The sequence below is a fragment of the Pleurodeles waltl genome, chromosome 9 (genome assembly GCF_031143425.1).
Source record: "Pleurodeles waltl isolate 20211129_DDA chromosome 9, aPleWal1.hap1.20221129, whole genome shotgun sequence".
NCBI classification, from domain to species: Eukaryota; Metazoa; Chordata; class Amphibia; order Caudata; family Salamandridae; genus Pleurodeles; species Pleurodeles waltl.
Window position 1 is genome coordinate 5,138,050 of NC_090448.1, and position 13,672 is coordinate 5,151,721.

The 13,672-nt window shown below is 47.5% G+C and overlaps 1 protein-coding gene across 4 annotated transcripts in view; it reads left to right on the forward strand.

The window, feature by feature from the left end:
• Positions 1-13,226, forward strand: part of GLT8D1 (glycosyltransferase 8 domain containing 1) — a 142,374-nt gene extending 129,148 nt beyond the window's left edge. For all 4 annotated transcript variants that reach the window (XM_069206066.1, XM_069206065.1, XM_069206067.1 and 1 more), the window contains 2 exons: positions 5,837-5,949; positions 10,333-13,226. In XM_069206066.1, coding sequence (XP_069062167.1) covers positions 5,837-5,949; positions 10,333-10,523 — 304 coding nt within the window. In that variant the 3' untranslated portion in view covers positions 10,524-13,226. The remainder of the gene's footprint in view (positions 1-5,836; positions 5,950-10,332) is intronic.
• The last annotated feature ends 446 nt before the right edge of the window (positions 13,227-13,672 follow it).

A 13,672-nucleotide genomic window follows, 5' to 3' on the forward strand; every position in this document is an offset into this window, starting at 1 on the left:
GAGTCACTTCTGTCCTGGCACAAGTAGTGTTCTTTTCCACGATCGCGCACAGCAGGCACAGTCCTCGTTGTAGGCTCCTTTGAGTGCAGTCCGGTCATTGGAAAAGCCTTTATCTACTGGGTCCCCGGAGTAGGATGGAGGCCGTTCTTCTGTCTTCTTTCCAGTCTAGTATTGATTTAAGACTTGTGTGCCAGGGATGCCACCATTATGCCTGCTTTGTGTTTGTGGGAGGGAGGATTCACTAGCCAATGGGACAACAGTTCCCATGGGGTGGCCCTTCTCACTTGACCACACTTGCTGAGGGTTCGGCAGGAAACCTTCCCAGAGTACCCTACGCTACCTGAAGCCAAGATGGCTCAATCTTCTTCCCCTGTGTGGGGCTGTGGGCAGACCCCTACATGTTCCATAACAGATTATTCCCCCCTCTGTGTAGGCAGCCAGGTTGGCATCTCTTCCACAGAGGCGGACACATTAAGGTGTGACTGACATTTGCTTCACTGAGCCTCTTCGAGGCTGAACCATCAGTGGAAAAGCTCAGTAGTCAGTATGCTGAAGGTCAAACCTCGTCCCACCAACAGCTCCCTTTATTCCTGGGACCACTTTACACTTCCTAGCAGGGGGCACGACAGCGGCAGGCAGTCAGGAAGGGCTACCAGAGGTTTTGAGCAACAAGCGCTGACTTTTGAAAGTCAGCTTTGTATTAAAGTTACCTTCAATCCAAACCCATCAATGAGTCTGGTTTAATTTAACAATTATTTTGATCCCTTGGAGTATCTGATCCTAAATCAAAGTTCTTATAAACCACAGAGGGTAACCCAAAAACCCGACCGGGCTGGGTAGAAGATAACCATTACATACAACAATGCCCTAACTGGGAGAAACCGACAAATTATTTATACATCATAAAACAACATAGGTGAAAGCAAAAAAGCGATTTATTCATATAAATATATATATTCATTTATTTACTTATACATAAATATCAATTTAATATATTCATCCTAAAATATTAAATTGATATTTATGTATAAGTAAATAAATGAATATATATATTTATATGAATAAATAGCTTTTTTGCTTTCACCTATGTTGTTTTATGATGTATAAATAATTTGTTGGTTTCTCCCCGTTAGGGCATTGTTGTATGTAATGCCTAAATCAAATTTAGCATCTAGCGTGGCGGCTAGTGTACTCCATGTTAGCCATTACGATCACCCGTCTTACTACGGTGAAAATGGCAATATCGAGTTTGCACTGTCAGGGCATGTCGAAAATGGAGGAACATGCCCTTCTTTCTAACATCTACCACCCTGCCTGGTGGGCTAGCAAGGCCTTCCCTAGCATTGACTTATTAATATTAAAAAGGAAGGTTTTTACTTGGCAAGAAGGTTTAAGTTGCCATGCCGAGGTGGCAGTTTAGGAGCTGCCTGACCAGGCTGCCATGAAATGCCCGGGGTCATGTTTTCACGTTGGACGCTGTGGTGGGGGCACAATTAAATGCTGCAGTTCACTGGTGACCTTTAACTTACTAGCCCCAGGTACCTCTTGTACAATATAGTAGGGATCTATTGGTAAATTAAATAAGTCAATCGTGAACACAATTTTGAGGGGTCAGAGCCCGCGCACTGGGGCCTAGATAGTAGGGCTCAGTGCACTGCAGTCAGAAAACCAGCAGCACCCGACCAAAACCTGTATGGTGATCATACAGAAAGATGCACATCCCTGCAGTCAGATAAAGACTCACAGAGTGTCTGTAGGAAGTTGGCTCTGTATATACTATCTCAAAGTGAGAGATCGTGTGCACAGAGTCCAAGGGTTCCCCCTAGAGGTTGATAGTGACAAAATTAGATAATTCTAATGGTCTATTTTGCGGTAGTGTGGTCGAGCAGTAGGCTTATCAGAGGGTAGTGTTAAGCATTTGTTGTACACACACAGGCAATAAATGAGGAACACTCACTCAAAGACTTAACTCCAGGCCAATAGTTTTTATACAGAAAAATATATTTTCCTAATTTATTTTAGAACCACAAGATTCAGAATTCAAGTAAATACATAACTTGTAAGGTACTTCGTGAAGGTAAATGTAGAACTTTGAAGTAAAACAGTAATGGACACAGTGTACGTTCAGTCTCCGGGGCATAGGGAGTCCACCGTTGGGGGTTCACGTCAACCCCAAACACCCAGCACCGGCAACACAGGGCCGGTCAGGTGCAGAGATCTAAGAAGGGCCCAAATAACATAGGCGCCTATGAAGAACAGGAGTACTCCAGTTCCACTCTACTAGCAGGTCAGTACCTACGTCCTCGTGGAGCAGACCAGGGGGATTTTGTAGAGCACTGGGAGGGTCCCAAACAGGCACACACACAATACACCCTCAGCGCACAGGGGCGGCTGGGTACAGTGTGCAAAGACGGTGTCAGGTTTTGCATTGAAATCGATGGAGGGACCCGGGAGTCACTCTGGCGAAGCTGGCAGGTAACGGGGGGCTCCTCGAGCCAGCCCCTGACTAGGCAAATATGAGGGCTGCCTGCTGGTCACTCCTGCACAAGTAATTGGTTCCTCTGGGGCCTGGGTGCTGCGGGTGCAGTGCTTTTTCCAGGCGTCTGGTTCTTTGTTACCAGGCAGTTGCGGTCAGGGGAATCCTTTGGATTCTCTCTATAGGCATCGCCGTGGGGGTGCAGGGAGGTCGTCTCAGGGTGGACACACCATGGGAGTCTCCAGGGGGTCCTCGCTGCAGTGTTGGTTTCTCTGGACACGGGCCTAGGGCGTCGGGTGCAGAGTATTGGGGCCTCATGCTTCAGGAGTGAGGTGAGAGTCCCTTTAAAGATGGTTTCTTCTTGTTCCTTTGGACAGAGCCGCTGTCCACAGGAGTTTCTTGGTCCTTTGGGTTTGCAGGGCAGTCCTCTGAGTCGGCAGAGGTTGCTGGTCCCGCTGGATGCGTTGCTGTTGCAGGTTCTTTGAATCTGGAGACAGGCCGGTAGGGCTGTGGCCAAAGCAGTTGTCGTCTCCTTCTTCTCTGTGGGGTTTTCAGGTCAGCAGTCCTTCTTCTCGTTAGGTCGTCAGGAAACTAAAATCCTGGGTTCAGGGTTGCCCCAAAATATTGAATTTAGGGGTGTGTTAGGGTGACAGGGCAGTAGCCAATGGATACTGTCCTTGAGGGTGGCTACACCCTCTTTGTGCCGCCTCCCTTTGGGGAGGGGAGCACATCCCTATCCCTATTGGGCTAAATCCACCAAAACAAGATGGAGGATTTTCCAAGAGGAGGTCACTTCATCTCTGGTCCCCTTAGGGGTGGGGCTGGCGCCAAAAGTGGGGGCTGTGTCTAGGGGGCGGGCATCTCCACTAGCTGGAGTGCCCTGGGGCATTGTAACACGAAGCCTGAGCCTTTGAGGCTCACTGCTAGGTGTTACAGTTCCTGCAGGGGGGAGGTGTGAAGCACCTCCACCCAGAGCAGGCTTTTGTTTCTGGCCTCAGAGAGCACAAAGGCTCTCACCGCATGGGGTCAGAAACTCGTCTCTCAGCAGCAGCCTGGCACACACTAGTCAGTCCTGCACTGAAGGATTGGGTAACATACAAGGGGCATCTATAAGATTCACTCTGTCTGAAGTTTGCAATAAATCCAGCACTCACATCAGTGTGGGTTTATTATTCTGAGAAGTTTGATACCAATCTTTCCAGTATTCAGTGTAGCCATTATGGAGCTATGGAGTTCTTTTGACAAACTCCCAGCCCTGTAGGGGCATATTGCTCATGCAGCTCTGCCCTCACCTGTGGTACAGTGCACCCTACCTTAGGGCTGTAAGGCCTGCTAGAAGGGTGACTTACCTATGCCACAGGCAGTATTTTGTGTGCATGGCATCCTGAGGGGGATGCCATGTCGACTTTGCCTTTTTCTCCCCACCAATACACACAATCTGCAATGGCAGTGGGCATGTGTTAGGTGAGGGGTCCCTTAGGGTGGCACAACATATGCTGCAGCCCTTAGGGACCTTTCCTGGTCACAGGGCCCTTGGTACCACTGGTACCTTTTACAGGGACTTATCTGTGTGCCAGGGGTGTGCCAATTGTGGAAACAATGGTACATTTTAGGTGAAAGAACACTGGTGCTGGGGCCTGGTTAGCAGGATCCCAGCACACTCTCAATCAAGTCAGCATCAGTATCAGGCAACAAGTGGGTGGTAACTGCAACAGGGGGCCATTTTCCTACAGTGTCCATGTTGGTAGAAGTGGCTGATTCCTTTCTTTAGACAAGACACTCTCACCAGGCAAGATTTACTGAGACGTGATGCTCTTAGACTACATAACTGCAGACTGAGCTTGCTGTTTTTCAGCTTCTCTTTGTAGTACTAGGCACAATGGTATTGCTCCCTTGTTGAGCCTGGGTTTTGGTTTTGTTCCCATTTACCCCATGCCTGTAAGTAGTGTTGTGTGAGCTTTGGAGAGATTTCACATAAGCCAGTGGTGTTATGCTATGTGTATTTGTGAAGGGCACCATCACCCAGGAGGTACCCTGGTGCTGATCAGGTTTGTGTCCTCAGACCTGCATATGTTAGGTTGGTTAATTGAAAAGCCGGTCCCCACCTTCTTGCTCAGTGCAGGAAAAGTGGAAGAGTCTCTGATGTGGGGGGAGGTGGTTCACACTTTATGAGCAATATAAGAGAATGCCAGTCCTCCTGATCTAGTTCTGTGGATGCGTGGGATGTGTGCTATTAGGAGTCCTGTGGAGCCAAGTTGTCTTGGTATCTGGTGGAAGGAGTTGCTACTGGTCAGTTAATTAGGGCATAAGTTGTGTAGCGCCTTGAATGTTTGTGTGAGGAGTTTGATGTGAGCGCATTTGTGTATCGGGAGCCAGTGGTGCTCACTGAGGTGTGTTGTGAGTTCTGGGTGGGAGGTTGAGGATGAGTCTCGACGTTGATTTCTGTAGATTCTTGTGAGTTGCTTGGTGATCGTGGTGTAGGTGGTGTTCACGTAGTCCAATTTACTCCTGACTAGCGTGTGAGTGACCGTTTTTCTTGTATTGGTTCGTTTGAAGAGGATGCAGTGATGGCGTTGACTCGGGCGGTCTTGTTCAGTTTGCAGTGGATGATTATTCTAAGGTTACCTGGGTAGATTCCTGGTGAAGGCCCGGATTCGGCCAGCCACCAGTTGGACTCCCATGGTGATGTGTTCTTGCCGAAGATCAATACTTCTCCGTTGCTGTGTTGAGCTGGAGACAGTGGACTTTCATCCAGTTATCAACTTTGCCCACGCAGGTGGTGAACTGGTTTCTTGTGTTGCGGTTTGTGGTAGTTTTAGAGTTGGTACATTTTAAAAAAATCAAAAGTTCAACATTTATTCTTATTGGCACAGTTGGGTTATAGGCACAGTGTCTGTAATCTTTTTCTGTAATAAAAGTATTTGATCTTAAAAAAAAATGATGACCTGCATTATTTTATTAACCCAGGGAGCCGTACTGTGATGGCTCTGCCTAGGCCCTTACTTACAGTTCTGAATCAAAGGACAATGGTAGATATTCTGGAAGTGTGGGGCATGTGACATGCAGTTTTATATGGGAAAGGCATGATTTAAACCTGGGTTTAATACAATTGAAATAGTTTCACAATTTGCAAGAAAGCACAAAGTCCTGATGTCTCATGAATAGAAGCTTGTGTAGTTTTCAGCACCTCTGGGTTTCCATAGAGGAGGCAGTGTTCTTGTTGTGCTGACATCTGCATCTATCCTTGGAGAGTGCTAGTTTGCACATAGAAGAGCTGTCTTTCTGAGACAGCAGAGCTAGCCCTACAGATAGACTCCCATGGAATCACCTTTGGGTACTGACCTCTGTTCCCTTCCACAGGGAGGAGCTGTACAGCAGGACGCTTGCTGGTAGCATCACGGCCCCACCGCTGCTTATCGTCTTCTACAAGCAGCACTCCAGCATCGACCCCATGTGGCACGTCAGGCATCTCGGTAGGTTCCAGCACACGTGTTCTTCCACCCGTGATGCTCACACTGGCATTACCTCCGCTCACCACAGCTGTTGCATATTTTGCCTTGTGTCTTTCAGGAGCCTCCTTACGGTGTTTATGCCTAGTTACTCATTTGTCCCTTCGACTGTATAACTTGTTATTTACAGCAGTTAATGCATTTATTTTCATTATTGCTCAACAAAGTATGCTACATTTATTGTATATTCTGATAGTATCCTAGTTCATGTATGCATTTGAATAGTTGCTGCTTAGAAAAAGTACTCTATATTCAAGGTTTATTATATATTCATTATAAACCGTATACTAATACTCAGCGCCTTGAGACCCTAAGGGGAGATTAGCCGCGCTCTACAAGAACCATTGATTGATACAAATGTCTGAAAACAACTATTGGATCAACAGTTTGTTACACAGGACAAGAGGCTGCATTTAACAACTCCGAAAATCATTTTATATTCGTTTTTTAGATTTTTTTGTATAATACATTTCAGGTTTAACAAGAGTTGCAAAAGAATTCTCCAGATATTTCTCCCACCTGACATCATGTTCATAAGATTTACTTTTCGCCAAATCAAAAATTTGAATGCTATAAATTGTCTGTTCATAGTCTGAGAGAGAGCTCTGGACTTCAAAGATGAGTCCAGGACAACAGTGGAGAGCTGTACGAGCCTAGAAGGGTTGCATCAACATCATTATTTCATACTCTGTGCTGCAGAATCGTAATTAAGCTTCGTCTTGCAGATAGGCCTTGGACTTGAGAAATAGATGAAGTTCAGCCGTGCGTGTTGACGTTGAAATACCTGATACCCCCGAAGGCAAGCCTTTGATACTGGAGACTAAGGAGCATATTCATCAAATGTTCATGCAATGCAGCAGGCCACCTTCCTGCGCTGCATGAAAGGAAGGGGCAGGAAGGGGCAGGAATGCGCAGTATTCAATATTATACGGCACAATCCTGCCCTCTGCCTGTGCGGACTCAAAATGGGCTGCCTAGCGCTGAGGCAGAAAATCCTTGCTCCATGGTACAAGGACGCCTGCGTTGCAGCCAGAATCGCTTTTGTGCAGGAAGGAACACCTTCCTGCACAGAAACAATCATCATAGGCATTTTCCTCTTTCTGCGTGTGCTGCAGGGTGCAGCACACATGGTTAGAGGAAATAACGAGGAGAAATGGACGTATTTCTCTTTGTTTTGCCTCCCCTGAGGAGGCGTATCTTTTTAGCACATTCCCAGGTCTACCAATAATGGTAAATCTTTGACTGAGCCAAATACATGGGTGGATGCGTGGGAATACTCACGTACCCCCCATGGAATGCCTCCCTGGGGCAGCGTCACGCAAGGCAGCAACTTGCGCTGCTGTTCGTTACTCCACGTTTATCATCCCACACAGGGCCAAGCAGGTGGCGCAAGGGTGACGCTAACCCACGATAAATATGGGCCTAGGTATGAAGAGATCCTTAAAATGCACCATAAGTATGACCTGTAGGAAGCTGGCCTGGTGTGTGATGGGTACCCAAGGTACTTACACCTTATACCAGGTCCAGGTATCCCCTATTACTGTAGTGTAAGAAGTGTCTAGAAGCCAGGCTCTCTAGAGGTAGCTGTGGATGAGCAGCCAAGGCTTATCTAGGAGACATGCAAAGCTCATGTAATACCACTATAGTCACTCAGTAGTTACACTCATGAAAGAAAACTTGAAAGGTACTTTATTTTAGTTACACAAATACCAAAAAATACTAAAGAGGCAACCCTCCAATAGGAGGTAAGTAACACACTAGATATGTACACCAGTAATCAGCAATAGGCATAGAAAGTGAAAGAAAACAGTGCAAATGCAGATAGACAATAGTGACCCTAAGGGGAGCCCAAACCATATACTAAAAAAATGGAATGCGAACACAGGACCCCCACCTAGATAAGTGGAATGTGTAGATGGAAGATGGGGTTACTCGGAAACCCCAAAGGGAAGTACCACAGTGCCTCCTAGCAACCAGGAGGGAAGGAGTAAATTACTAGATGTTCCCCAAACCACCCAAAATAAAGAAAATACAACACTCAGACAAGACTGCAAGAAACCAGCGGTGGATTCCTGAAGAGGTAGACCTGTGGAAGAAGGTGACCAAGTCCAGAAGAGACCAGGAGGTGTAGGAGCTACTACCCACCCAGCTGTGGATGCAGGAGTTGGTCAACAGTAGGATGAAGACGGTCAGAAATGCAGCCCTGGAGCAGGTGAAGAGTTCCTGGAGGATGCAGTCAGTGTCCTACGCTGGATGGAAGATTGCAGTCGGTCAGTGGTGTGGAAAAGCCGCCAACAAGCCTTGGCAAAGGCAGAAGTTGCAGTGAAGCAAAAGTGGAGCTGCCGGGACCAGCAAGGTCCAGGAGGACTCAACCCACAGGGGGAGTCCTAGGTGGACCCTCAACAGAGCAGAGAGTCCATAGAAGAAGAGGCAGCCCCCACAGGAGACACACTGGATGAGGAACCAGGAGTCGCAGAGGAGCCCACGCAGCACAATTGGAGAAGGGTCCCACGCCGCAGGAGAAGCACACAGAGGGCTGTGCATCGCAGGAAGGAGTGCAGGGGCTGGGGATACCCGGAGCCTGAAGATCCCTTGGAGAAGATGCATACAAGCGTTGGCAGCTGTAGGAGACGCAGTGCACGGGGGTACTGTCTTGCGTGGGAAGGCAAGGGCTTACCTCCACCAAAGTTGGACAGCTGGCAGAGAGGACAGCTCCGGATGAGAGGAGATCCAACCAGCTGGTCATCATTGCAGTTGGTGCCTGCGGATGCAGGATGAGTGACTACTTCACTCCAAGGGAGATTCCTTCTTCCTTCTCATGCAAACTGAAGACTTGCCACCCTCAGAGGATGCACAGCCGGGGAAACATTGCAGAAGCTGAAAGAGCAGAGGAAACAATGCTGCAAGAAGAGTCATCTTCATGGATGTAGATAGTCGGTTCCTGGAGGGTCCAGTTGTGGTTCTTGGATTCAAGATGGCAGAACCCAGGGACCCTCTGCAGGAGCTCTGGGCACCACCCTTGGAGTGGTGATGGACAGGGGAGTGGTCACTCCCCTTTCCATTGTCCAGTTTCACGCCAGAGCAGGGATGAACCGGAGCAGACTGCTTTATGCAAGGAGGGCACCAAATGTGCCCTTCAAAGCATACCAGTGGCTTGGGGAGGCTACTCCACCCAAGCCATGTAACACCTATTTCCAAAGGGAGGGGGTGTTACCCCTCTCTCCCAAAGGAAATCCTTTGTTCTGCCTTACTGGGCTTGAGCTGATCAAGCAGCTGGAGGGCAAAAACCTGTCTGTGGGGTGGCAGCAGCTTGGGCTGCCCAGACAATCCCCGAAGGCTGGTAGGATCAATGCTGGGGGACCTTTAAGGAGCCCCCAGTGTGCCTCGAATCATACTTCCAATACTGGCAACAGTATTGGGATATGACTCCAACATGCTTGATACCATACATGCCTAGGTTTGTGAGTTACCATTATGTTACTTGACATATGTAGTGACATAAGTCCAGTACACACGTAAAATGGTGTCCTTGCACTCACAAAGTCCATGAAAATGGAGCTGGAGTTCTTGGGGGCATCTCTGCTCATGCAGGGGTGCCCTCAAACACAGGGACCTGCACCCTGTCCTCTGGGCTAGGAGGGTCTACTATGGGGGTGACTTACAGTGACCTGGTGTAGTGACCGGTAGTGTAAAAAGGTGCGTGCACCCTTTCAAGCAGGCCGCAATGGCAGGACTGAAGATACACTTTGCATGGGCTTCACAGGGATGGCATAATACATGCTGCAGCCCATGGGGAACCCCTAGTGTCCCAAATCCCTGGGTACCATATACAAGGGACTTACAAGGGGGAATCAGTATGCCAAATGTGGGGGGGGTGTGGTCCAAACAACCAAATTTAAAAGGAGAAAGCATAGTCACTCGGGTCCTGGTTAGCAGGATCCTAGTGAACAGAGTCAAAACACACTGATAGCAGGCAAAAAAGTGAGGGTAACCATGCTAAAAAGAGGCTACTTTGCTACAGTGTGCTCGGTGGGGCAGCCTGAGTGATATACATGAAGCCGTGACAGACTGATGTGGGGAGGGGCAAATCTTTGCGAGCCTGAGATTCAGGAGCTGGGGCACAGACATGGAGTCGTGGGGGGACCCGTCCCATTGGAGAAGGTGTAATGTATCTTATTTGGTTTGCTATTAATTACATTCATTTGGTTTTTAAAATCAGTTGTTTTCTTTTATTTGTATATCTCCTGATTTGGCTTTTCTGTTTGTTGGGCTTTGCAATCATATTTAAGGCTTCATAGAAACTAGTCTAATTTACACCTCTTGTCTGTGTTTGTCCCTCCATCTTAGGCTCCAGTACGGGGAAGCGCTATTCCCCACAGTTTGTGAAAGCTGCTAAACTCTTACACTGGAATGGACATTTTAAACCCTGGGGCAGAACGGCTTCTTACTCTGACGTCTGGGAGAAGTGGTACATCCCAGATCCTTCTGGAAAATTCTCCTTAGTGAGGAAGCACTCAGAGAAGGAGGAGGTTATGTGAAGTGACCGTGACTCTTCCCAGAAGCAACTAAAAGACTGTCCTCCAAAGGAACCTACGAGTCCGAACTTTCTCAGGAATGCACACTGGTGCCCACTGCATCACCCTTTTGTGTCAATGAAACATTAACCCCTGGTGGTTCATGCCTCACTTCCACCTGCCTGGTCGCTGAAGGTCCTGCCAGTCACCACATGCCTGTGTGAAACTGCGGTAAGAGTGTTGGTTCCAGTAAGGTGGGTTCCACTGCTGTGACAGATGCACTGGTAGGTTAGTTGGTGTTGGTGGTGGAGGTTGGTTTTGGAGTGATAGAGGGTGTTGTTTTCTGTAGCTTTGTGTGTGGTTGGTGTTATGGACATGGTGGTTGGTTTTGGCGTGAGAGATGGTGTCGTTCTCTGTAGCTTCCTGTGTGATTGGTGGTGTTGATGTGGTTGAGGGTGCTCTTTTGGTATGCTTGTGGAAGTGGTCAGACCTGTACACTATTGAGTATAATAAGAGTGCTGGTGCAAGTAGGATTCTGCTGCTGTGACAGATTGCATTGGTAGGTTAGTTGGTGTCATGGTTGTTGGTTTTGGAGTGATAGATGGTGCTGTTTTCTGTAGTTTCCTGTGTGGCTGGTTTTGGAGTGATAGATGGTGTTGTTTTTCTGTAGCTTCCTGTGTGGTTGTTGTTGGTGGTTGATTTTGGAACAATAGATGGCATTGTTCCCTGTAGCTTCCTATGTGGATGTGGTTGGTGATACTCTTGTGACACACTTGTGGTAGTAGTCAGTGGTGCGATGGACGGTCCTCTATCACGATTGACTATAGTAAGAGTCTTGGTGCTGGTAGAGTGGATTCCACTGCTGTGACAGATGCACTGTTAGGTTAGTTGGTGTCTGTTGGTTTTCGAGTGATAGATGTAGTTGTTTTCTGTAGCTTCCTGTGTAGTTGGTGGTGTGAATGTGGTGGTGGTGGTTAGTTTTGGAGTGATAGATGGTGTTGTTCTCTGTTGCTTCCTATGTGGGTGGTGGTGTAGATGGGATTGATGGTGCTCTTGTGGTAAGCTTGTGGTAGTGGTGCAATAGACAGTTCTGATCACCTATACCAGCAAGTAGGGTGGATTCTGCCGATGTGAAGGATGCACTGGTAGGTTAGTTGGTGCCGGTTGGTTTTGGAGTGATAGATGGTGTTGTTTTCTGTAGCTTCCTGTGTGGTTGGTGGTGTGAATGTGGTGGTGGTTGGTTTTGGAGTGATAGATGGTGTTGTTTTTCTGAAGCTTGTTGTGTGGTTGGTGGTGTGAATGTGGTGGTAGTTGGTTTTGGAGCGATATATGGTGTTGTTCTCTGTAGCTTTCCATGTGGGTGGTGGTGTGGATGTGGTTGGTGATACTCTTGTGACATGCTTGTGGTAGTAGTCAGTGGTGTGATGGACGGTCCTCTATCACTATTGACTGTAGTAAGAGTGTTGGTGCTGGTAGGGTGGATTCCGCTGCTGTGATGAATGCACTGGTAGGTCAGTTGGTGTAGGTGGCAGTAGATTTTGGAGTGGCAGATGGTGTTGTTTTCTGTAGCTTCCCGTGTGGTTGGTGCTGTGAATGTGGTGGTTGGTTTTGGAGTGATAGATGGTGTTGTTTTATGTAGCTTCCCGTGTGGTTGGTGCTGTGAATGTGGTGGTGGTGGTTGGTTTTGGAGTGATAGATGGTGTTGTTTTCTGTAGCTTCCAGTGTGGTTGGTGGTGTGAATGTGGTGATTATTGGAGTAATAGGAAGCTACAGAGAACAACACCATCTATTACTCCAATAATCACCACATTCACACCATCAACCCCACTGGAAGCTACAGTGAACAACACCATCTATGTGGGTGGTGTTGTGGTTGTGGTTGATTGTGCTCTTGTGGTATGCTTGTGGAAGTGGTCAGTGGTGCAATGGACGGTCCTTATCACCAGTACTGTCCAGTAGGGTGGATTCCGCTGCTGGGATGGATGCACTGGTAGGTTAGTTGGCATTGGTGGTGGTTGGATTTGGGGTGACAGTTGGTGCTGTTGTGACTTCCAGTGTTAGTCTTATGGACCGCACCGATACTGCTGATGGCGATTGTGCCTCTATAGAGATGACACCAGTCATGGATGGTACCAGTCTCACTGATGGGATTCAGATGCTGCCCTGTGACTGAGGGTGACGCAGGTTGTGCCACTCTGAGTGATGGTGATGGGTGTCGACAGAACTTCTGGGCGCCAGTTTAGGTTCAGTATCGGCTGTGACTGTGTTCCCTGTCACCAGCCCCGGGTCACCCTAACGCTGTCCTCCAAGACTTGAGTTGTGACATTTCATCCAATCTTCAGATCAGAGCAGGCGCAAGAAGACCGGTTATTGTGCATCTGCTGCAGGCGCACTCCAGGGCTCGTTTTTGTAATGCAAGGAAGCCCCTGTATTTGGGGGGACCTTTCGATATGTTGTCCTGGATTCTAAGGCTAAGAGTACGGGGGGAGAGGTTGGTAGTGGATCACCTGGGACAGGATTAAAAAAAAAAAAAGGTTTGTTGCTTTCATTGTTCTTGCATGTTTATAAATGTTTTATCATTTACTATATATACTGATACAATGCTGCAGAAAAGAAATCTGAATTCTTGTTGGAATGAATGGTTGGCTGCACCAAAAAACGTTTTTTTTTTTTGCAAAACATAGACTTTTTAAAAAATATATATAATCTTTACTACTCTCCCGGTCATTGCTTTATAGTGAGATCTTATTTCAAATGGAAAGCAGAACGTTATAACTTTGTAGTTAACGGGGAAATGGATTATTTAGAAAAGCACTGTCCACGTCTTGCTCTGAATTGATGAGTTTTCTGAATGTTCTTGCACTACAGCAGAATTTATATCCAAGATGAGGCGCTGCCTGTATTTGCAATCATTGGTTCTTGACCACAAGGGGTGGCTCTGGCTATGATGAGTCATTGGTTCTTGACCACAAGGCGTGGCACTGCCTCTGATGAGTCATTGGTTCTTGACCACAAGGCGTGGTGCTGCCTCTGACGAGTCATTGTTTTTTTACCACAAAGTGTGGCGCTGCATGTTTTGACACTCATTGCATGGCGCTGATAGTGATGAGTCATTGGTTCTAGACCACAGGGGGTGAGGCTGCCCATGATGAATCATTGGTTGTCAACTTCAA